The following is a 24,127-nucleotide window of genomic DNA, read 5'->3' as shown; positions in this document are numbered from 1 at the left end:
TAGCATAATAGAGAGTGAAAAATGGTATTTGCTGATATAAACCTAAAAATGCACCAGTAATCAGAAGATATTCAAGAACAAGAAAATACGAGTAACTAGGTTTTGACGCTTTGTTGCCATGTGATTAGTTTCTCTTATCAAGCATGATATTCAGGTACTGTATACCTAATAATTTGTGCCACCTTGTTCCCATTTCTAAATTACCCCTGATGCTCACAGACATTTCTCTTAGCTCCCAAAAGGTGTTAAGTGAGCTGGAGTGGATGTAAGAAATGGGACCGAAGAGAGAAGTAGGAGGAGGCTGAGTTACTGCACACTAATATTCACTTTAACACATTCAGTGGGTGGCTAACCTGCTTTCCTCGTGCATATCTGCTTTTAGAAGTCATGAGAAGAGCCCAAGAGCAGACTGAAGCCAGGTTTTGCTTTATTTAGCTGCTGGATTTTAGCGTATACCTTTTTCCCTTTTTCTCCTAGGGTGCAGGGAGAACTTTTTAAAAATGCATGCTTATGCCAGGTGGAAAATGTCAAGGCTTAAGAGCAGTTCAGTGTCTTTCGGCACAAACAAAGGCTCTTAGTGCGCGACTTTTTATGACCTTTTTTTGTCCATTTGCTGGTGCAGATTCTTTGGACCAGGGACCAGCACAGGGATCACAAGCTGCAAGACCACCACTGTTTTTTAATTTGAGACTGACCAATTTAGAGGAACAAGCTCAAAACACGTTGTCAAGGTCCTCAAATCACTGGCCATTGAGTACAAAATGGTACACATACAGTAGAAGTGGGACAGGACACATTTCCCACATGGCGAGATGAGACAAGAGACTGACAAGAGAATGAGACAATGAGTTTTTGTGAATCTGAATCTTTTTCTTCTTAAATTTATTATTTATTTAATAATTTTTGCTGCCATTGTAACACTGCTTTTTAGAACCACAGTTTTTCAAAAAGTGTAACTCCTCAGCATGAAGTACTCCTTCTCTTGTCTCCAAATACAAACACATCACAAGAATAAATCTTACAAGATCATTTCCCATGTGACAGTTTTATCTTGAAAGATCTTATCTCATCCCTAACAGATACTCACCAGTGTAGAGAAACAAGCTCAGACTATGCTGTCAAGGTCCTCAAATCATTGCCCAACTTTAATACTTAAAACATGTTCAGACTGAGCTCAAAATGGTTCATCCATAATATAATATAATAAAATGTATCTGTTTTATGTAACGGTGTTGGTTTTCATATTCCTGTCCGGTTTACTCCTCTGCTGGCGGTTTTGCCTGAGCTCCTCTCTGTACTCGTAGTCAATGAGGCTGGAGTCCTGTGAGCAGAGATGTGCGTACACTTCACATAGTGCTCTAAACTGGGGGATCTTGAGTTCTGTGGAGCGCAGAGTGGGGTCTATATCTGCCTTCTGGATCATCTCCTGTGTCAGCTCCACGCGACTCGCCTCTGGGAACAACTTTCTGCAGAGAGAGAAATAATAAAGGAACGTGAAATCATGGCACAGACCGCTGCAATCAGGTGGCTTTGATAGCTTAATGATCATGCAAGTTTAATGGCATTGCATTAAAAAAGGAGAAATTATCCTTCAGCTAGTATTTCACATCTATGCAGTTAATTGAAATCATACAAAGAACTTGAAGTTCTTACGAATTGCAAATTATCCCCTAGTGCCAGACCACATTGTAATGAGAAGATGGGTGAAATCAACACAATTCTAATGGATAATAGTTTTATTTTTAGAGAATACCGGTCAATAATAAGGAAGCATCATCCAGTTAAAGGGTCAATATTACCTTGTTTTCTGATCCATGCTATACTGTTGTTTCCTCATCACACACATACCTGGAGTTGTGTTCTGTTTCATTCACACATGTTTAATACACTAACCCTGCATATTTAGGCTTTAGTTTTATTTTTCAAACAGAAAACACTCTGTTCCACCTTGTGATGTCATGTGATAACACATTAAATGCACCAGTGTGTCTTTAAACTCCATACACCTTCACTACAATCATGTGGATGATTTCAGATCTGGAATTGCTCATTTCAACTGAACAAAAGGCAAAAGGTAGCTTTTAACTTGAAAACTACCACTACATGACATCACAAAATGGAACAGAGCATTTTGAGTTTTGAAGATGTAGCTAGACTAATAATAAAGGGTTATCCAAACATGTGTGAATGAAACAAAACACAACTAATCCCAGGTATGTTTTTAAGGAGGTATTAACATTCTAACATGACTTAAAGAGTAAATTTTGCCAAATATAGGACCTTTAATGCAAAAGAAGTGACAAAGTACGTATCCATTAACGTGGTCCAGTTTCATATTTACAGATTATATACAAATAGTTTTCAAATATAAGCCAATTACTTCTTTACTTGTAAAATATTACCTATAAAGCTGTACTATTAATACAATCAGGTAATACTGGGCTATACTACCTCACCTATCAAAGTGGTAGTAAGTAATAATCACTTCCACCCATGCTGCAGATGCTTTTTAGGGGCATGGTGCCTCCTCTCCAATTTGCTGTCGCCAGAGCTGCCAGCCCACGGCTGTTACATAAAATATGCTGCCTTGTCTTCCTGTGCCACCTCAATGACTCATAATTGGTGCTCTCTTTCACACAGCCAATGTTCTTTTGTAATTCAGGCCCACGTTCTCTCACTACAGAAATGGGCTGATGATCATCTGTGGATGTTTTAGTCCAGCTTCTACTGGTAATGGTGCTAGGAATAACAGCATATATTTGATTAATGAAGTGTTTTGAGAACCAATATACTGGACAAGAAAGACATAATACGTAATTTAATGGCAGTATACGTGCACTGATGTAAAAATGCACTCCTGGTACTATTGGAGTAGCCATTAGTGATGAAATATTGATTATGGGCGACAGTAGCTCAGTTGGTAGAGCGTTTGTCCACTAATCTGAAGGCTGGCGGTTTGAATCCCGCTCTCGACATAAAACATCACCGGTAGAGTTACACATACATACTACCTATATACTTTTTTTCTATCAGTGGACATATTGATGTACTTGATTGGTGTACATGACCATTGTCCTTTGAGTGTCCACTGAAACTTACTCTAGTCCTTTGTAAAAGTGCTTCCGTCTAAACTGAAATACGTTGCGCACGACCTTCTCCACCAACTTGAAGGGCTGCTGGATCTGAGGCTGAACCAGAGGAGTGAAGTGCACTACTCCCACGTCCACCTATACAACACACAGGAGACACAAAGGAAGTAATCCACACAACAGGGGCCAGGTGCAGTACATTACAGTCTATGACAGCTGACCAGGGGCAATACAGACAGATTTGAGATAGAAGTTTAAAATGTTTTGAGAAAGTGAACATTCAAAGACAGAGAAAGTGGGGATAAGCACCAGAGATTATAAGAGCAGAGGAAGAAAACAACATGACGCAGCAGGTCTTGGTTGGTGAGCCACATCCAGTTGCCACAGTAACACCTGTGCGATGGACCATAGAAACTCAGACTCCCTTTTTTGCATCTGTCTGCCGTGCTGTTGTTGTTGCATCACCACATTCTTCACTGTGACTTCACTCTGACGACAAAGAGATCCACTAATAATTTGATTACAAACACGATTACAAGAGGGGCACGGGTTGGCAAAAAAAGGGAACATGTTGTGCTTGATGTGGAAGAACGAAGAAGAAAAATATTACAATTATTAAATTAAAGCCAGAAAATTAAATTCAGATTTATTTTTTATTTTATTCATTTACTTTTTATTTTTTTAAGAATGACTTTAAGACAGATGCTGATTTTTTTAAATCCAGAACAGCAGATGGCAAATAAACTGTGCCAGTGTTTTGGGGTGGATACATAGGGCTTTTCAGTAGGGAGGGACAGGCTCACCAGCCTAATTAACTCATGGAATGTCAGTATGGATTGCACTACTTTACATGAGAAAAGAATAAGACAAAAAACAGTTAGCTATAGCAATGATTTTTAGACATATGCAGCCTTTAATTATTTTGTACTTTTTGACTGCCTCAGCTTTTTCAACTTTGTATTTGAGACTGATCCCTACACTGAAGTAGCCAGGCTGGTGCCGCCTAGGAATCAGAATACACTAGATGGTTTCCAAGAACCCCAGAAGTGGTAGACACGAACCGGCCAATCAGCGAAGAACTGTGAATCTATGAAGTCAAACTCAAGCGCCTGTGTGGGTCCCTTTTGTGGTACAGCACAACAGTAAACAAACGGTCAAGATGGATCAAGACAAAGACATACATTCTGTGTTGGCATCGATTCCCCATATCGAAGATTTAAAGCCGGAATAAAGAGAATGTTTGGTGAATTTTATCAAGAAGAAAGATGTTATTGCACTTCTTCCTATGGGATTTGGCACATTACATACGCCATGACCAAATAGCAGCGATTGGTGAAATAAAAAATGTACCTGCCTACTGCTGAGCGAACAAATCCTAATGCTGCGAGGTCAGACGGTTTCCATCAAGTGAAACCGGCTGATGAATGAGGCCAACACTGACTTTTGCACAATCTATACACATCCAAGTAACACTCCTGCCCCTAAAGTATATGCAGCCTTATTTCACTATACACCTATAAATTAATGTTTAAAGAAGGCTTAGGTTGTGTATTTCCTTTAATCTAGTGGTACTGGCCTATGCTGGGGTTTATTCTCAATAGCCGGCATGCTAAAAAGTGCCAAAACTGTCCCATGCTGATTAATATGTCTCTCTCTAATTTAAAGATCTCCAAGTATAAGGGTAAATGCTCTCTGCTGGAGGCCATGTGTCCTTATATAATCTATGGTAATGAATCCACTGCTACTGAATCATTTGTACTGAGAGAAGCTGGTCTCTCATAATTGGACAGAAACAGAACAAAACTAGAGAAACACTGTTGGATCTTCAAAAACTAATTATTCTGTCCGAGGCTCACGACACCTCTGGAGATTACCATAACAAAAAACGAAAAATACTAAATCTGTATTTTTCGTTTCATTTTTTTCCTGCTCACCTCATTTGAACACAGCCCAGTATTTTCCATATATATTCTGAAGGTCACCTAAGTAAATCCACCGCTCTTCTGATCTCCAAATCTGAATGAAATGAGCTTATGATGGAGTGGAAGGCATCTTCCAGTTCTCCTCGTGTCAGACCTAAGTCAAAATGACACACCATTCAAGTCCTCCTGCCTCTCTCAGCAAAGACAGCTCGAAAGCTCAATCTCAATCACCTCTCTTCTCTTTTTCATACACAAATGCTCTTTCTTCCTATCTCTGGAATAAAATACCTCAAATTTGAATTCTTTGCCAACTATCAAAAAACCAATAGATCCATGAACCCGTGGCAAATGTATGGAGTAAGAAAGCTTTCAGAAATATTCATGTGCATAGTGCAGAAATCTGTGCATATTTGTCTGTAGTTGAACATAAAATAAATATTCATAAACTCTGGAATGAGTCGAGTTGTAAATAAAATGTGTTGTGTGTATTTTATCCATCAGAATAAGAAATGTAAAGTTACAACATCAAGAATTACAATCACAAAAGGAAAATTTACGATTATGCTTTCTTCAGAACGAATACGAATTTACAGACGTGACTCAACTGTCAAAAATACGTCGGTTTTAGTCCTGCTTTAGTCCTGGTGTAGTCCTGGTTTAGTCCGGGTTTATACCTGGTTCAGACCTGGTTCAGTCCTGTTTTAGTTCTCCGGGTTCAGTCCTGGTTTAGTCCTGGTTTAGTCCTGGTTCAGTCCTGGTTTGGTCCTGGTTTGGTCCTGGTTTCTTCTGCTCAATAAATAATGCCTGTGAAGTGATGACATATTTTTGATAGTCGAGTCGCGTCTGTGAATTCGTATTCGTACTGAAGAAAGCATAATCGTAAATTTTCATTTCATGATTGCAATTCTTGATGTTGTAACTTCATTTCTTATTCTGATGGCTAAAACACACACAACACATTTTATCTATGACTGGACTCATTTGAGGGTTTATGAATATTTATTTTATGTTCAACTACAGACAAATATGCACAGATTTCTATCCTATGTGCATGAATATTTCTGAAAGCTTTCTTACTCCATACATATGCCAGTATATAAGCCTCCTGTCTGATTGTTGTGACTGACGCTGACAATGAAGGAAAGTCAGTGTCACTCAAAGTAATCACTTTTGTATTGTAAACGCTTTTTAAACAGAGGGCAATATTCTTTTCTTCTTTGTCTGCAGTCTGCTTGAAAAACAGGAAAACAAGAAAGTCTAACTGTAGTCTGAAAGAAGCACGGAGGCGTGTAATTACAAATGTGACTCAAGGTGATGCAGCGAAGACTGTACAAAAAGAAAGCCTAACTTCAGAGCATTGGGGAGGTTTAGGACAAAATTCTGCTTTTCATAAAATGTGACAAAAACTATCAAAGATCATTATAGTAAATTGTCACCTACTCAAACAAGCAATTGATTGATCATGTACAAAGCTTCACAAAATGTACCCTGAACTACAAGATCTTGGTAACTTGAGTCAAAGTCTGGGCACTACTGAAGCCTACAACACTATTATAAAAATGAGGGACTTCCGGTTAAAGGTTTTCTATGGCAAAATATCTGTGGAAATGTCTTCCATATTTTCCAGCAGCTTCATAAATCTGCCCCATCACCAAATCATCATCCAACACTGTCAACAAAGGACATATTCTGTCCATGAAGAATTTATCCACAACCATCATGGTAAGAAAGACAAAAATGTAAAGGCAAACAATGACAACGCATTAGTGAACTACTCCTGAGCAAAACTAATGTTATGGTCATGAATAAAACATAAGTAATAAGTCATTCATTAATAATTAACTTGTGAACTCAGACTAAGTCTAAAATGAAAATTAAAAATTGATTTCATGATGTAGATATCAGCATAGACAGAGATTTGTGCAGTTCGAATGCTACAGATTACATGTCTAGTAAGGATGTAACAATAACTGAAATATCATGACCCTGTATCGTCAAATCAGTCTGAGTTAACAAGTTACCTCTATTTTATCCATGACCATAATGTTAGTTTTGCTCAGGAGTAGTTCACTAATGCGTTGTCGCTGTTTACCTTTACGTTTTTGTCTTTCTGATCTTGATAGTTGTGGATAAATTCTTCATAGACAGAATATGTTCTTTGTGGATCTTCTTGGATGAAGATTTGGTGCTGGGGTAGGCAGATTTATGAAGCTGGTAGGAAATAAGCAAGACATTTCCAGAGATATTTTGCCATAGAAAAGCATCAACCGGGAGTGACGTTTACCCTACATCGCGACATCTGTGAACCAGCCTTTGTGAAAAAAGGTTTAAATGGTGATAAAAATCGAATCATGATCTCATTCCTGTGGTAATCTGTTCTTTTGGTAAAATCATTGTTATTAACTTTTCTATATTTAATGCTGTTCTATACTCAGCCACAGATGCTTTTTCCCCAACACTTCTCCTATTTAGACTATGGTTCTGAGTGACTGGGAGCTGGGTTTATCACAGTAAAGAAAAGTATGAAGCGGTTGTCTATTTACCTCTGTAAGTCAATAGAAAAATGGGCTGTCGTTCTTGTGCATTAATTCTCATGTACATGAATCGAGACGAAATCAAAATTGTGATCTTGTTCAGAGAAATAAGACCCACCGCTAAGCTGAATTTAATGCAAGATAAGACCAGTGGCTTGGAAATCAGCTTTACATTTTGGTGATTTTTTGATCTTCTATTTTTTTTTTTTTTTTTTTTTTTTAGATGATCATATCACGTAGCGGCATGGTCCTGGATGTTTACAAAATTCTTTCAGCTTTAATTCCTGTCTTTCTTGTCATGTCCTTGTTTACTGTCTGGCGTATAAATCCAGGAGGCACAGCAAATTAGTCCAAGGACATGGATGTTGCAATTCAGTGAACATCTGCCGTTTCGTTCGATGGAGAAGGCAAACTGCACTCTCTTATCTTTGAGCTGATATGTGAGCGCTTGACTACTGCAAGATATTTCATCGGAGGGGCTTAGGTGTTAATACATACTGTAAGCGCATGTTCTGTACACTGTCTTTAAGTTAAATGTCAACTTTTATCATGTTTAAACAACAGCGCGCGGCAGCTTCATGGTTAATTTGCAGAGCCGCTAATGCTTCGTGCTCTCCCTGATAGTCTATTATTAATGGACAACCCTTTTAGTTCACACAATGCATTTTAAATCCCACGAACATGCAGATGTAAAAGCTACAGTCATTTTGGCTGACACAGGATGGGATAAAATGATGAGTAAATGTGGGCAGAAATAGAAATAAAAGCAACAAAAACATTGACTTTCACTAACAACGCAACAACAAGGTTACTTGGCAGTGTTGAAGAGATTTAGAATTCAACTGCAGGAAGAAATCAAAAACATTAAGAACGGGCTTAGTATAAAAGGAGTGTTAAAAAGGATAACAATTATTACTAAGAACTGTTTGTTGTTGCAGTAGTACAAGTAAGTACAAGGGCTGGCAAATATAACAAAGAAATTCATCAAGATTTTTTCCTTGTATTCTTTGATCCCTATTTTTTCTTTCTTTTCATGGTCTAGTTAAAAACAAACACAAATGGCTTTCAATATTAATTTTCTGAACATACAACAGAGACTTTTAATCACTGCCATTTAACACAAAAAAATAGCCACAAAACATTCCTTCACACTGCTCCAATCACATACTGATTTTTTTTAACGATCTCGATAAAATTTGACTAATTGCACAACCCTAACAAGTACTACAATTTTAAAACGCTTTCAAATATCCTTCTACGTCTTAGTCCCAAACTCACTTTCCCAGTCTTGGGGTTGTTTTCCACCATTTCATGTTAGATCTGAATTCCCCCCCCAAACGCTTCTATCATTTCTGTGATGTGAGATAAGACCACCATGTGTTATCAGGCTGCAATAAAAAAAAAACACGGAAATGCATTTAATTTGCGTCTCTACTGGAATAATTAGGCCATTTATATTCCACACTTCATGATTTAAGAGAAGAGCGAGCAGACGAGGAGGAAGAGGAGGTGGTCGGGGGGAGTCGATATTGGGACTATACATGCGGTAGAGGCAGTTCACCCATCAGCTTGTCCCAGTCACTTTGCAGCTATGATTTATGTATGGCCTTGCTACATGGCTTCACTAGGTACCACTGTAATATATCCCACTCACTGCTATTCATCCTCCCCTTGATAACCCCAACATGCACGGGAACTCCGTCTTAAATCACGTGCTGTCACTGTCACTGTCACCTAGGCCCTCCGCCGAGAGACACTGCGAACGTGCTCGTGACCCCCCAAACCTACCCCCCACCTCATCAACAAACCCCAAAATACCCCTCCACGTGAACACAGGAGGCACTGACTGGCACTTTGACCCCAAACTGACAACCTAATACCAGTTTGGACTTGCCATTGCTCATTTTTATACCCCTCCACATGTGCTGTTTACAAAGAGGGGCATGAGAAATAGAAAAGGGTCCTATGCTTTTTCTGTCTTTGTTTAAACAGCGGGTGAATCATTAGTGCTAATTTGGCGGCTAAATTAGATTGTTATGTAATGATCCGTCCCTTGCTCTGGAAAATTCTTCTAGCTTTGATGCACTTAAATCCTGCTAATTTCATTGGGGGCTTACTAAAACAAAGACGGCAAGCCCTTTTGGATATAGGGTACCATGTGTTAGGCAAGTTAATGAACAAGTAGAGTTGTAAATATGAAGTAGGTAGACAAAGGAAATCATATCAACAAAAGTAAAAGGGTCCACAAGAATGAAGCCAGATTTGTCTTTATCTAGGGTTCTGGCCAAAAATTAAATATAGTATCGAATAGAAAAAAAATAGTCATTTTTTTCTGCTTTAGTCCTGGTTTAGTTTTAATTCAGTCCTAGTTTAGTCCCAGCTTTGAAATAGCGATTGTTTTTGTGTGAAGGCACCCAGTTCATTTTCATTTTCCCTATTTTATACTCCAGGTTTCCAATTTTTATCCACACGGCTCCAAGAAATTGTCTGCACAGTGGGCAGAGTTGGATACACAAAAAAATCCTTTGATCTAATTTTTTCTTCATTGTTTTTTCATTAACAACAACAAAAGAATAACACTTTCTTATTATTATAGCACTTTTTGGTAAACCAGGTGTTTTTCGCACTTCCTTGTAATGCTGCAGATAAAGCTCCGAGATAATCTGAAAAACCACCAATGGCTTTTTACATGTGATAAAAAAAAAAAAAGTATATTACTCTTGAATCCCCAGACAGAGCTTTTGAAAGGGCAGCACAGAAATGATCACTATCTAAAAGTCACATGTCTACCTTTGCCTGAAACCCCAGACCTTTTCTGTCCCATTTAAATGCAATACCCTTCGATTCCTGTTAATAACCTTGTGTATTTTTATTCCTCATACATTTGACCTTGCTATACAGCTCTACTCACCACTCTATTACTCCATTGCCCTGTGGTTCTCCCAGTCCCTTTTTCCCATTTCCACCTTGACATCTCTTTCTGGGGAAGTTCTTGCCCAATGGTGTGTGAGCGGTAATTTGTCATGTCTCTGTAAGCGGAACCAAGGCAAGATGGCAGCAGCCCCAGGGCACTAGCCTGTAGTAGGTGTACCTGAACCACCATCACTGGCACTTACATAATAGCAGGTTCAGGGAATGGAGGCAGTTACAGTTATAGCTGAAACCCGGGCTACAGAAAATAAAAATGCATTAATCATGACAATACCTTGAGCAGACCACTTCCATTACATCAAGAAGTAAGGGAGAGCCTCTTAAGAGATGCCTATGCGCTGTACATGCGATAGCTGACGTTGCATGATGGGTTTGAGGAGAAGTGGTTTTGGCATTCTGAGCAGCAGGCTCCCAGCTAAAGCTCCCAAGGAATCACCAAGCATGCAGGACATCCACGGCCCTTCCTTTGACAGGGTCAGCTCCATGGAGAGATGCTTTCGTCACAGAGCGCCTTGAAACTGTGGCTGAGAAAGAATGTGAACTTGCTTGGCAAAATAAGATGGCATGGGAAAATATTTTGTGGCTTTTTTGAGGGGAAATTAAGGAAAAATTTAACCGAGGCAATAGTGCTTATCTAGACACATTATCCATGTTTGACCCTGGCTGGGTTACACAACATGATCTCACTGACAGGACTGTCTCTGCCAACAGACATCACCTTACAGTGGCAATGTCGCCTGAACATGGCAAACCAATTATAGAAGAGGAGGACATAAAAGAGGGGAAATGCAAATGGAGTGATAAAAGCCCCCTGTGTGGGAAGAATGGAGGGGAGTATGGACAGCCACATGAGAGAGGCTAGCGGGCTCAGCTGGGAGGTGAGAAATAAAAAGGGGGTTATCGTTATAGTAAAAAAAGCACTATCTTCACGCGTATCTGCCTTATGCATTCTCTTTTCACTCTGCTCTCATCTATTCAATTCACTTCGTACATATTTTTCATCACAAGATAAGCCTTTAGGTTCTTCTTATATCATATGACAGGTCACACACTCCATACTTAATGTATCTGCTAGGGAAAAGGCATTTTCTTTCTCTTGCAGCAGAATCCCATAAGGAGAACAGTGTTAGAAAATGACAGGAATATCACACTGGAGGCAATGTGTGGTGTGATACCTCAACAGGCCAGCGCCGTCTCAAGGGGTTTGTTCACGAGGAAAAGCAAAACACAATGGGGGGATGGAGAGAAGGTATACAGCGCCATTCCAAACAAGCAAATCAATAGCCGGACATATCAATTGCTACCACAACCTGCAATACCTAAACAACATAATTTTAGATGCTCTTGCAAAAAAAAAAAGTTATTTACATCGGTTTGGTCAGCAAAAAAAAAAAAAGTATTTGCAAAGAGTTATTTATGTAGCCAGAGCTTTTTTTAACACTTCAATTTTGTCCTTTTTTGTCATTCTTGATGCAGAAGCTGTCCCTCCTAGCCACTCCCTCCCGTTGTATGCCCTTTACAGAAAAGGAGACGAGGACAGAAGCAGGGGAGCAGCTGCGGTGGGGTATCCTGCTGACTGATGCCTGATGGAGCCCCGGGGAGGGTCACTTTTTAGGCTTGGTCGAGTGTACACGCTGCCCCTGGATGCACAGATAAGCAACATGCCTTTATAGGAAAACAAGTTTCATCAGCAGAGCATCATCTACACATAATTATGGCAGGTTTAATGAGATTAGCCCCACCAGTTGTTTTGCTAGAGCTATGTTTGGAAACCTTATCAGAACCCAACATCGCGGCTGTTTATCTCTCAACAGCAGCAGGGATGCTCCACAGTGATTATTACTATAGAAAGCTTTGGGGAAAGAAGGTGAAAGAGAAAGATATGAATTTTAATGATACATTTTAAGAGGCAAAAAGCTGGCTCATATGAACTTTGGAGACACAACCATAGTTTACTTTCTATCCAAAGTAGGTGGCTCACTTTATTTATGGGGAATCTGGAAAAATGTCATGGGCCCATCTCTAAATAGGCCTAAGCAATAAACTAGATATGCCCAATAAAAAGTTTCATTTATAGAAGAATGTAAGCTAATAGCCTAGTACACACCATTCTTGTAGGCCAATGTTTCTCAGTTTTATTATTACAATAATAGGCTATAACCTATTATATATTATTATATAAAAATATATATTGTAATAAAACTTGTGGGAAATCTTATTGCTAAATAAAATCCAGGCTATATTTGAACTACTTTAAAGACCCAGTCCGACCTACTCACTGAAGCCTACAGTTGGCACAGTTTATGGCGATGATTTGAACATCACAAATGCGAGTGCGGAACGTCGCTAACTGCTCTCAACTGTCTAAAAGGACGTGATGACAGTGCAGGGCAACAGTGATGTTTTGTTCGCTGCTTTTGGACTTGTGATTGGTTGTAGCGCATCTTTTCAGCAGCTCCCTCTCTCTCTTTGACACAAACAGAGTCGCTCGCACCGGCAGTAGTGAGAGTGCGCGGGGGAGCGGGAGCGCTGCTACTGCTGCTGTTTCATCGCCCTCCGCTTGCTCCTGTGTGGTCTGCGCGCTACAGCCGGGATGTCCTTTTCTCTCACGCCGCCGTTGCTAAGGAAATGGATGGCTCTTTGGCATCCGCGGACCGGGCTCGGTTCTTCGTGTCGCCCCCTCAGCCTCAGACCACTGCCCCTCGGTTTGTGACCACTGAGTGTTTACAGGAATCACTGCGAACAACGTGACGCGTCAGCGCCAGCTCTGCACCAGCCGGGGTGAGGGATTATTTCTCCTGCTTTCTCAAGCTCGGAACATAATGGACCCACGAACTGAGGAGTTACGCATTTATTCACTCGAATTTAAGGAGACCTGACTGCAAAATACTGGACTAAAACGAGCCTGTAAGTCTGACAATATTTTACGTTTAGCGACAAAGTTTAACAACAAACTCGGATTAAAACTTGGAGTCAACAATGAAAAGGACTGTCACAAGATCTATGGATAGTTTATAAGGTGAATATAATTAAGTTGAGGGGGCACTGCAGCTTTAAGTCCACATTGCTTTTGCAAATACCACTAACTCATTTGTCCCTCTCCAATATCAGCTATGGGGCTCCTGTAGGTAAAGGAGCAGACAGCACACAGAAAATATACCTTGCACAACATCCTTTAGAGTAGTGTTCACCTCTGTGCTTCCATTACTCATGCCTCATGCACATCTCTTTTGTTTCTATCCAAGAAAGTGTGCTCCAGTGAGGACGACCAGGAACGAGGACCAGGGTTTTATTACAGTCTCCTCTGCTTCAAAGGACAACAGACTGGGGATTTGACAAGCATCTGGACAACGAGGAGAGGAGGATAGTGTCCAGGCAGGGAGTCGTGCCTGGTTGTGCCTGATGAATGCTGCCCGCTGAGGACGGGGGCTGAGGCACAGAGGGGACTGAGCAGAGCATGGCATCTACAGGCATGCAGATCTTTGGATTTGTCCTGGCTCTCTTGGGCATCTTTGGGGCCATGGTGGCCACTGTGTTGCCCAACTGGAAGGTGAGCGCGGACGTGGGCTCCAACATCATCACGGCCATCTCTCAGATGCAGGGGCTGTGGATGGACTGTACCTGGTACAGCACAGGAATGTTCAGCTGTACTCTAAAGTACTCGGTACTGTCCTTACCTGCATACCTGCAGACCGCCCGGACCACCATGGTGCTGTGCTGTGTGTTAGCTGCCCTGGGCCTGTGTCTGGCTTCTATAGGACTCAAGTGCACGCGTTGGGGAGGAGGCCGCCGGTCCAAGCGACATGCTGCCATAGCCAGCGGAGGGTGCTTTGTTGCTGCAGGATTTTTGTGTCTAGTGCCCGCTTCCTGGTTTACCAACGAGGTCATCACCAACTTCCTGGACTCTAGTGTGCCAGAGAGCAATAAGTTTGAGCCTGGAGGAGCTGTGTACGTGGCTTTTGTTTCAGCAGGCTTTCTGTTCATGGGGGGATTTATCTTCTGTATGTCATGCTCGGGGAAGAGGCACGGCCCTCAGGACATGGTCCTTCTCCCTCCCCCAGACAAACTCCTGCTTCAGCAGCAGCAGCAGCAGCTGCTCCAGCAGGAGCTGCAGCATCAGTACTGCTCGCTCTCGCCCTTAGACAATAAGACGGGCTACAGCCTGCAGGACTATGTGTAAAACAGCACCTCTCACTGTGTACGCTACAGCTAAAAGGAGAGAGGCCGGAGGGGAGTGTGATGCTCGCGCGTCACATTCGGCTTTACTCCAGGTAGAGGAGGAGTAACAACCAGGAGGGCAACAACTCCATTCATTTATCCTGTTTGATGTTCTCACTCCTCTCTTCTGTTTTGCAAGCACAAGCAGAGAAGGTATTCCCAAAGCAGAGTGTTGGAACAAACAGTGAATGTGTAAGGAGCCGCTGTTATGGGGCTGCAGAGTCGAAGGGAGCCACTAACCAGATGCAGACATCCTTCATCAGTAAATCACTCAAATTGTTCCCTGGAGAATGGATTAAGCAAATAAGGAAAGCCTTCCGTGTAGATTTTTTCTCACCAAAGGTTTGAAGTAGAAGAAGAAGCAATCATTTAGCTGCTATTTACAATCGTTTGTATCTCTTATTTAACAAAGTAGGCAAAATATAGCCTATAAAATGTCAGTAGACATGATTTCATAGCAAGCCATTATAGTGTTTTGTATATTCACTATAGACTGATATGCAGATCTGATTGAAATAAATGGTCATATTTTTGTTAGCTAGTAGAATGATATCGATATTTTGCCTCTAAAGCATGCCGTGTGAGCCTGATGGTGTATTAATACAGCGGAATGCCTGGTAGAGTCCTAGCCACACAATGCCTGTGCCTGAAAAGCTGTAGAAACATGACCCTGCTGTAAGTGTTCAAAGCGGACTGTCAGGAGGACTATGTGGGCTGCTGGACTGGAGCTGAGGAGGCAAATGCAGACAAACTGCCTGCCTCGCTCTATGCTAGTGGAAATATGAGAAAGATGGAGAGAAGAGGTTAAGAGGACAGACAGAATGGACAGTTTGATAGGTGCTCATAAACAGAACACCCTGGCTGTAAGTACCTGAGCATTAGAACCCAAGTGTATGCGTGGACATGCATATCACCGCTCACACACGTGCTCAAGTGTGTGCTCCTTCTCACAGTAAACACTCAGACATGCTCGCTTTCTGAATGTGCTTTTCTGCCCCTTTTCATCCTCCTCCACACTGCCATGGAAACAGCATCCGTCATTCAAACATCTTTATTGTCTGCCAGTTTGTGCTTGTCAGCTAGTGATTTCAACTTGTTTAAGGGGGGATTTTCATAAGCTTTAATCAGAGCCACTTCTCGCTGCACTTTGCCTAATCCCTTTTATTACTCAGTGGCGTGAAGCGACATCCTTGTTAGGTGGTCAGAGGTTTAGAGAAATATACTTATTTACAATGCTCTGCTGTTGTGTCTGGGCCAGCTGCTCGAGGAGAGATGAACAAATGTTTAATGGTGCAGTGGTAAAGACGCAAAAACACAGCAGAGAGAGGGAGAGGGTTCTTGAGTCATGCTTGAGTGAATAGCTGCCTGGCAGGGGGCTAAAAAAGGTTTGAGTCATTCTCCATATGTCATTCGGTTTCCAAGCAAGTGAGTGGAGTGCATAAGCCACCAGTCCCCACCTGTGAAAGGTCTCAGGGTCCTGCATTTTAGCCGCTTCAATACGCCACACACACCATTCCTCATTTTACGTTTGATCGGCGCCTTTTATTTTAAAGCCGCCCTCTGTGGCCTGCCTGTGTCAAATGTCACATAGACGGGGTAGGTGAAAGTGAAGAAGGTAAACGCATACAGAATACAGAGACTACACTAACAAGGCAGCAGCAGAGGCAGAGGAGACCAGACAGACCTTGGCAGTGATGTACAGAAGCGCATGTTCTCTCCGTCTCTCTCATAAACATACAGCGTCCTGGGGGAGAGCAGATGGCTAGGCACAGATCGCCACCTGCAGGTCGCTGCCGGCACACCACTGGCATCTCTGCGGGCATTGGTCACCAGAGCCAGTTTTCCGCCCCTCACTGTCCAGCCATCTTTCACAGCCAACAAGACTGGCCTCCTGACAATAACTGCCCAGGCACCATAACCAATGCAATAAACCAACGTAAAGAATGTGCCATGTCATCAGCTAATACTGACACTTTATGTATTCCAGAGAATGTGCCAAATCCTTTCACAGTGACTGCTTTGATTACTACTGTCTGGATATGTTTGGGGTTATTTTTCTATTGCGTTGTTTGTACATGAATTATACATTTGCAGATGTTTTATGGATTTGTGATTTGTTCTGCTGGACTAAGTCTCGAGTCGACTAGATGCTTGTGTACAGCCCAGTGCAGCTTCCGAGGGTTAGTTTAAATCCTCTTTAGACCTCATTCCCCAAAGCACAGCAAGACTTTTCAAAAGCCCAAGTGTGACAGCCTTGAGTATGGTGTTTGGCGAGTTATTAAAATGTATTTGATTCAAGTTCACTGCAGGTCTGTGAAACTGTACACAAGTATCTATATGTAGTATGAATTACATAATATATCCAACATATATAGATTCAATATCCTGTTCATATCTTCTTTATAAGAAGACTGCTCAGTGCACCTTTGTCTTCTTTGTTTGACCACAGTTTATTTTACATGGCTAAGCATTCCAAGCTTCCAGGACCAGTACCACACAAATGGCACTCTGAAAAAGGGAGCAAATTTGACTGAACAGGATTTAGGGTGACGTAGAAGCTAGAGTTTCTCTTTTTATGTGGCTGTGCTGCTTCATCATCAGCAAGAAATTTAATTAGCTAATAAATGTCCAGAGTGCAAAGTGACTAGGTCCTTAAAGAGCTGCAACCCCACTGCATACACTGTACTGAAATATTGAGTAATGGTTTTGGATGAAAACTGCAGCTTATTTTTGTGGATGCTTTAGCACTTTTTACTTTGCCGGAGAATATTTGTGATGATGAACGGTTCACAAGTTCTGATACACACTTGTCTCAATGTGCTTGTGCAAGTAGTTCTATTTTCTACCAATAAAACTATTTTGTGGAAGCACCATGCTTACTTTATTATTGTGAGTATTGTGAAGCCTTATGCGCGTGTGGATATTAAGTGCCAAATGTACAGACTGTTGGATGGTACAGGCTGTGCTGGGCGGAGGTGGGCATGCTGCTCACAGGTTGTCCCGCAAAGAAAGTAGCCTGGTCCAACTAATTCCTTCTTAAAATATGACCACATGCAGGTTTTAAATTTTAATATCTTCTTTTTACTGGGAAAGAGGTTTGGAGCAAGTTTAGATTTTCTGAGATTTTCTGAGTCTAGTCATCATTAAGAGAGTCAGTTTTTAAACCTCCCAAAAGATCAAAAACTTTAACAACCAACAGATAATCAGTTTCATCAGTAAACAGCACTGGTCATATTTTGTTTTCCTGAGATAAGTGAAATAAGTTTTGATAAGATGGCAAATTTAAAGCCATCAATGTGCTATGTTACAATGATCAGTTATGCTCAATTCCCATATTGCTTTCTATGTACAAAGTTACCTCCCAGTAGCACTTGAGTCCTCATTAAAACTGATGGGCATACAGACTTTTCATACATTCCTAAAACAAACTGGATTATTTAACACTTTTTTCTTACTCTCCAAACTCCATTTGGTTATCCAACAAGAGTGCAGATCAACTAATCCTCGCTCTCATGGGGAAAAACTAATAAGTCCCGCTCCTCTGTGTTTTTAACCTACATTTTTCCATCAAAGAATCTCCACCCAAATCTCCCCACAGCTCTCAAATACCAGCTCAAGAGAGGTGAGGGGGAAACGTGGGGGTTAATCACTTGGATTTTCCTCACATGGCAAATCCAGAGATTATTTTATTGACCTATTCTAACCTGCCAATAGCCTTTTACAAACCAGCAAAACAAAACGCAAAGACAATGTATTGCTGAGTCTGCAGAATAGCAAGCAGCATAGTTGTCATAGAGGAGACACAAAGAGTATGTTAAAGACAAGTCTGTCACTTCACAAAACACCATAACCGACTGCCCTGCCTCTATAGAACAAACAGAGCCATGATGTCAGCCTGGTAAATGTAACACACTTTGGATAGCCATTATGTGTACATAGGTCCGTACTAGAAAACTAATGCAACCATCAACTTGCAGTTAGAATGACCTTTTGTTGGCTCGCCTCTTCCAATGCTATGAGGCCAGGGAATAATAGCGATGACCTTGGCAGTGTGCTAAACTGCTGAGAAAGGCAGTAAAGGCTATGGAGATGACAAAAGCAACGCTGGCGAGGAAAAACAATGCACCCTGACAGTTCAAAAGGAGGAGCATTAATATTTCAGCTCTGAGTGCGGGGTGAGGTGTTTGGATGGAATTCGTAAAGCTAAAGGTGAAGGAGGCTAAATGTTTGTAGGTTAGAAAAAACATATGCTTTCTGGAAAATAGTATTTCCTCTGGCAGACATATACAACTATTACTGGGAAAATGGTTGGTATATGGTTAAATATGTTTAGTGTGGTCATATCTCTTCAGCCTTAATAAACATTTGGATAAGGTATACGCAGTCTGAAACAATTATAATAAACTTCAAACCAAAACACTTTGTTAAATCAGAATGCATGAATCTAACTCTTATATATGTAACAGTCTATTAAAGGTGGCCATAAAGTCACAATAAATTCAAACTTTCCATAACTCCATAAAGATTCATATCTCTTTTTCATACATTTACAACCATTTTGCCGCTAAGGGGGTTTTCTATACAGAATTTGCCTTTGCTTGAAATAAATGATTTGACGTCACACCTGCATATTTTCCTTTGCATGCACCAACTAAAGTGTGCTGAATCTGCTCAAAACTGCAGTGCTGACAGTGTGCAAAGCGGCACAGTTACCTGTTTGGGAGGAGCAATACATCTCCAGAGATGCTCTCGAGTCACCTTTGCCAACACCGGCATTTTATTATAGTTAGGAGATGGAGGAGAGTATTTTTAGCTTTCTTCTCCTTCCTGATGTATTGAGACCAAGCCTTCAGGCATTCGCAGCGCTGGTACAAAGTTATTGAAATTGCGTTCCAGACACACTCTTGGTCCCATGTTTGACCTCGTTTACGAGAAAGGAAAGGGCTGTAGATGAATTGTGTGTATGGTAGGAGGTGAGAAAATGCGAAGAGGCCAAGTCGATTCCCACTCATTCCACGGAGGTAAAGTGCTGGTCACATCAGGTCACAGAGGACACATCAATCACACCGCCCAACCAGTCTATTACAATGGACTTCAGCAGGCCCTACTCAACGGTCAAGTGGACTATGGAATTCAAGCAATAATTATTCCGATTCCTTAAACACTAATAGGCAGAACAGAGTAAAACTGCTGTAATTATTTAATTATTAACTAAAAAAGATCAAATCCAGTCACAGAGGGGTTAAAGCAAGTGTGACTTTTCTGCTGGTCCAAAGATCTGATAAACAAAGTGAGGACAAACTGTATAATTACCATACATGGAAAAGAAAACCTGCACAGTTTCTAATCTATTACAGGTTTGTATTACAATAGGAGTCTAGCAAAGTATGGAGCTGTGGGTAGTGTGAAATATGGAACAGAAGGGCAAGTGCAAATCCTGTCAAATGATTTAGAATGAGCCTTATTGTGGATGTTTAGCACATTAGTCCTAACTCTCCTCATCTGCCAAGCATAAAGGATGCTCAATGCAGCATTAACAAATGTAATTTTGGATGTGCTCATCTGGCCGATGGTCCTAGACGCTGGTGTACAAGGCAAACATCTGTAGGCCTCTCCTCCTATGAGGCTCAGAGTGGAGGGTGGGACATGATGCTGCAGCCATTACTCAGTGCCAGCTGACGACTGGCCCAGACAACCATCTGCTGGAGGTGCGCCTCACTCTCCCTTCAGCTCCATCTCTGTCACCAATCTGTCTTCTGAACCTGTCTATTCACAGGGAATATACCGAAACTATTCTTCATTGGTTTTGCTTTCCATTCACAAAGAGACATAAATAATATTGATATTTCTTTTTAGTTAATTACATTACAATTTAATTTGAAAAATGACAATATCTTACATTACTAAAACCACTTATCTAACCGTGGTTGAATTAGTATTTTTGATCGCTGAATAAATCTAAATGGCCTGCAGTTTAAACGTGCTTGCTATGCAAAAATGTATGTAATTTGATTTCTGGTGTGATGCACAAAGAACAGAGCCAAGGCAGACTGGAGCAGACCCTTCCCTCTCCTGTTTCTTATGTAAAGAGGCTGTGAAGATGAACCTGGATGTTGAAGACGTAGAGGTGGTTATCACGGGGATGTGCACTCAAAACCCCTTCACCTCTGCGCTGAATATAAATGAGACATCACAGAAGCTGTTTTTCTCTATTAACCACTCCATAGATGCTTGTGATATAGCTGTGATTGACAAGGAAGACCGCTCTGATTGAGGTCACTCAATAATCTGTATGTTTATGTGTGAATTAACACGGAGGCTGAGAATAATGGGGCGGGGGAGGCAGGTGTGATGTGCGGCAGGACAGACACAGGGCACACGGAGCCTCAGGGAACTCCATCAAAGCAGCCAATTGCCACTCTCAGAAACCTTCAAGGACAATCTCAGTCACTCAATGTGACACAGGAGAGGTGCAGTCCGGGGGCGAGCCAAAGGAACAAGACAGACAGATTAAACAGCACGGATAAGAGCCGATCTGCCCACTCTGCATCGATATGCCGCTAATGTAAAATGGATTCAACATTTCCTTTCTCATTAACTCATCAGCCACCATAAGTCTGTTCCTAGGTTAAACTCAAGCAGCCAATCAAGCTCCTTCTCCCAACCCCCTGCCTGTGACTGAACTGAAGCCGTTCTAATTATGGTTATTTGAAAGGGTTCACTAGTTTCATTGCTCTACAGCCTCTGTTTGATTACACACACATATCTAACCCACTTCGCATGTTTTTCACACGCCACTAATTACTCTATATAGCTTTGCACCTGCAGCTGTGGATTCACTAGAGAGAAAGATAATTCAAAAGCAATGACCTAACAATTACTTCAGCACACCACTATTCTACAAACTATATACTGGGCTTCCACTCTTCCAGTGTGGCATATAGAACTTGATACCCCAGTTTAATTTGAACCACTCCACTCCGTCTAGCTATGTTGGCATTCAGACTCAGACAAGTGGTGGGCTAGGAGAAGTCGCTCTGGTTTAGCTCAATATTCAGTACAAGTCAAGTCAATATTCTTTTGTCTTCTACCATCACCCTGTCGAGCAGCCTATGACACAGCCCTGTAAATCAGGTTAGGCATTTTTATAGCCTATGCAATTCGATGTAATTACTCAACTGTGAAACCGTAAACAATGCTGACCTATAAGGCTTTTATGTATAATACAACGTGACATACCAGTAAAAACGAACATCCACAATGCAGTGAGATAATATTAATATAGTCCATGGAGCCTCTACTCTTTTATAGGACCGCAGCAGCAGGAGGCCTACTCATCAAACAGCCATCATCTCTGCTAATGATATCAATCCTACCAAGTGGCCATTAAAACATTTAGTCAGATGGCCCGGATGAGCTGGTGGGAGGGGCCATTTTATCTGCAGTTATGCCTGCACATGCAGTGAGGCTGTTCTCTTTATAGAACACTGTTCTTACTGTTGGAATATCAGCATGTGTTACTGCACAACACAAAATGGATCTAAACAAAATAAATTACAGTGGCTCTGAAATAAGACAGACCAAAGTAAATGTACAGAGAGACAGCTGAGTCTGATAAAATAATCATTGCTGCCATCTCTTCTAAGAGAATGAACAATCAGCACTGGTCCTATTCACTCCACTGCATTTACTCCACATGCCACATGAAATATTTATCAACAGTGGCTCTCCTAAAGAGCAGTGACATCTTCAAGGGACCAACAGCCCAACTCTGACACCACGTTAACACCTCGCCTTTATTTCAGGGAAAGGAAAACATGGTTTCATTTGCACGAGGATGTAAGAAAGCTCAGAAGTGTGCTTAACAAACTCCTCTGTGATCTCCTGTCATCTCAGAGGAACAGGGAAATAGCCAGTACTGCTAGTCCAAAATTCAAAGCCCCTTGGTCGTACACTCTCACTTTTTCCTATTATGCAGAAGCTTGAGACTTAAGTGTTACTCACAGGTAAACAGCATATAAAAAGTACTGGGAACAGCCTGATTAAACAACAGCTTGAGTACCCACTAGACATTGTTAATATAACCTAAAAAGACTCTAAAGATAGAAACAGCACAGATTCTACACAGCCTTAATGAAGCCACAAGGAAAGAAGAGGTATGAGTGATGGTGGCAGCATGAGGGACTAGTCGTAGGATCAGGAGACTAGATCAACAGAGCCTAGATATAGAATTTTCCCTTTTCTGAGAAAAAGGTAGAGAAACCAAAGATATAGTCCAACTATTAGGTTATATTGGCTTTGTGTTACACTACAGTAGTTTTCAAATAATACTTTGTTTAGTTATTTTTCCAAACAAAATGTATACTATGACATGAGCATATGAAGTATTACTTCAGTATTCTAGTACTAATACTTCTATATACACTGTAGAAACTATGTGTAACCTACCTCTGGTTTAGGGACGAAGGCTCGGCCAGGGATAGTGAAGCAGCTGTGCACAGTGCAGAGATACTGAGACATAATGGACAGACGACTCCTCTGTCTGCTGCTTGTGCTGGCTGTTAGGCGCTAAGAAGATGAGAATGTTTTGTTATTAACGAGTTTGACACCATAGACTGTATTTATAAATGGACATAGCTAATGTGCTAACCACCACGTTCCAAATAGGAAGTTTGCATGTGGGCACTTTCGGCTCCTACTGACCCTGGCTCCTATTGACTTACATATTGGAATATTGTCACCCCTCTTTCTGTAACTGCTGCTGTGAGCCTCATCAGTTTGATCTTAAAATGTCCATATTAAACTGCTCTACATGATCCTGGTTCACATTGCATATTTCATATGATTAAACTCTATTCGCAGGTGACGTCACACTCACTTAGTTCACTTCTTTATACATTATATGTTTGACACATTTTAAAGACAAGGTGCGTTCTCATATGTATTGCTCATTAAGTTTTAAGGCTTGATTCAGACCCACCTCTGCCACCTCTTTCTGGAAGGTGAGCGTGAGTTGAGTGCGGCCAAAGCTGAAAGGCCCAGTTCTATTGGCCACATGCTCCAACCACTTGATAATCAGAGGCGTTGATACACTAAAAGGAAGATTTCCAATAATATGGAGGTTTGGAGGATCTGTTCAAATACAAACATAAAAATAAGCTTTGTGCAAATTAAAAAGACAAAATGCTCCTGTTTTATTTCCTCACCTTCATCCCATCGCTTACTGATTTTTCCTGGGAATCCTCTGTCCATTCTGTAGGTGAGAATGTCACCATGAACTATTCTTAACCTTCCTGGGGCTGCCTCAGACAATAACTGCCAAAGATACATGACAACACATTTTTATTGAATATTCTCTAGATAGTGATTAATTATGTAACACTTAAATCAAATTTATGATACATCCATAATTATAAGGATCAAAGTTACTATA

General features: G+C 41.1%; 2 protein-coding genes across 2 annotated transcripts; one reads left to right on the top strand and one right to left on the bottom strand.

Annotated features, from left to right (window-relative positions):
• tfb1m (transcription factor B1, mitochondrial) lies at positions 1–24,024 on the bottom strand. The gene is made up of 5 exons (XM_055155057.1): positions 23,901–24,024; positions 23,675–23,826; positions 23,143–23,262; positions 3,100–3,227; positions 1–1,466 (listed from the first exon to the last, which is right to left on the bottom strand). The coding sequence occupies exons 1-5, from the start codon at positions 24,022–24,024 to the stop codon at positions 1,220–1,222; spliced, it is 771 nt and encodes a 256-aa protein (XP_055011032.1). The 3' UTR covers positions 1–1,219.
• LOC110155622 (claudin-20) lies at positions 13,301–14,656 on the top strand. Its single transcript, XM_020919758.2, has 2 exons — positions 13,301–13,383; positions 13,722–14,656. The coding sequence occupies exon 2, from the start codon at positions 13,934–13,936 to the stop codon at positions 14,654–14,656; it is 723 nt and encodes a 240-aa protein (XP_020775417.1). The 5' UTR covers positions 13,301–13,383; positions 13,722–13,933.
• Positions 24,025–24,127: the final 103 nt, after the last annotated feature.

This window comes from Boleophthalmus pectinirostris, unplaced genomic scaffold (assembly GCF_026225935.1).
Source record: "Boleophthalmus pectinirostris isolate CB_2022bp ecotype Guang Dong unplaced genomic scaffold, ASM2622593v1 HiC_scaffold_10, whole genome shotgun sequence".
Lineage (NCBI taxonomy): Eukaryota > Metazoa > Chordata > Actinopteri > Gobiiformes > Gobiidae > Boleophthalmus > Boleophthalmus pectinirostris.
Note: the sequence above shows the minus strand (reverse complement) of the source record. Positions and strands in the feature narration are given on the sequence as shown.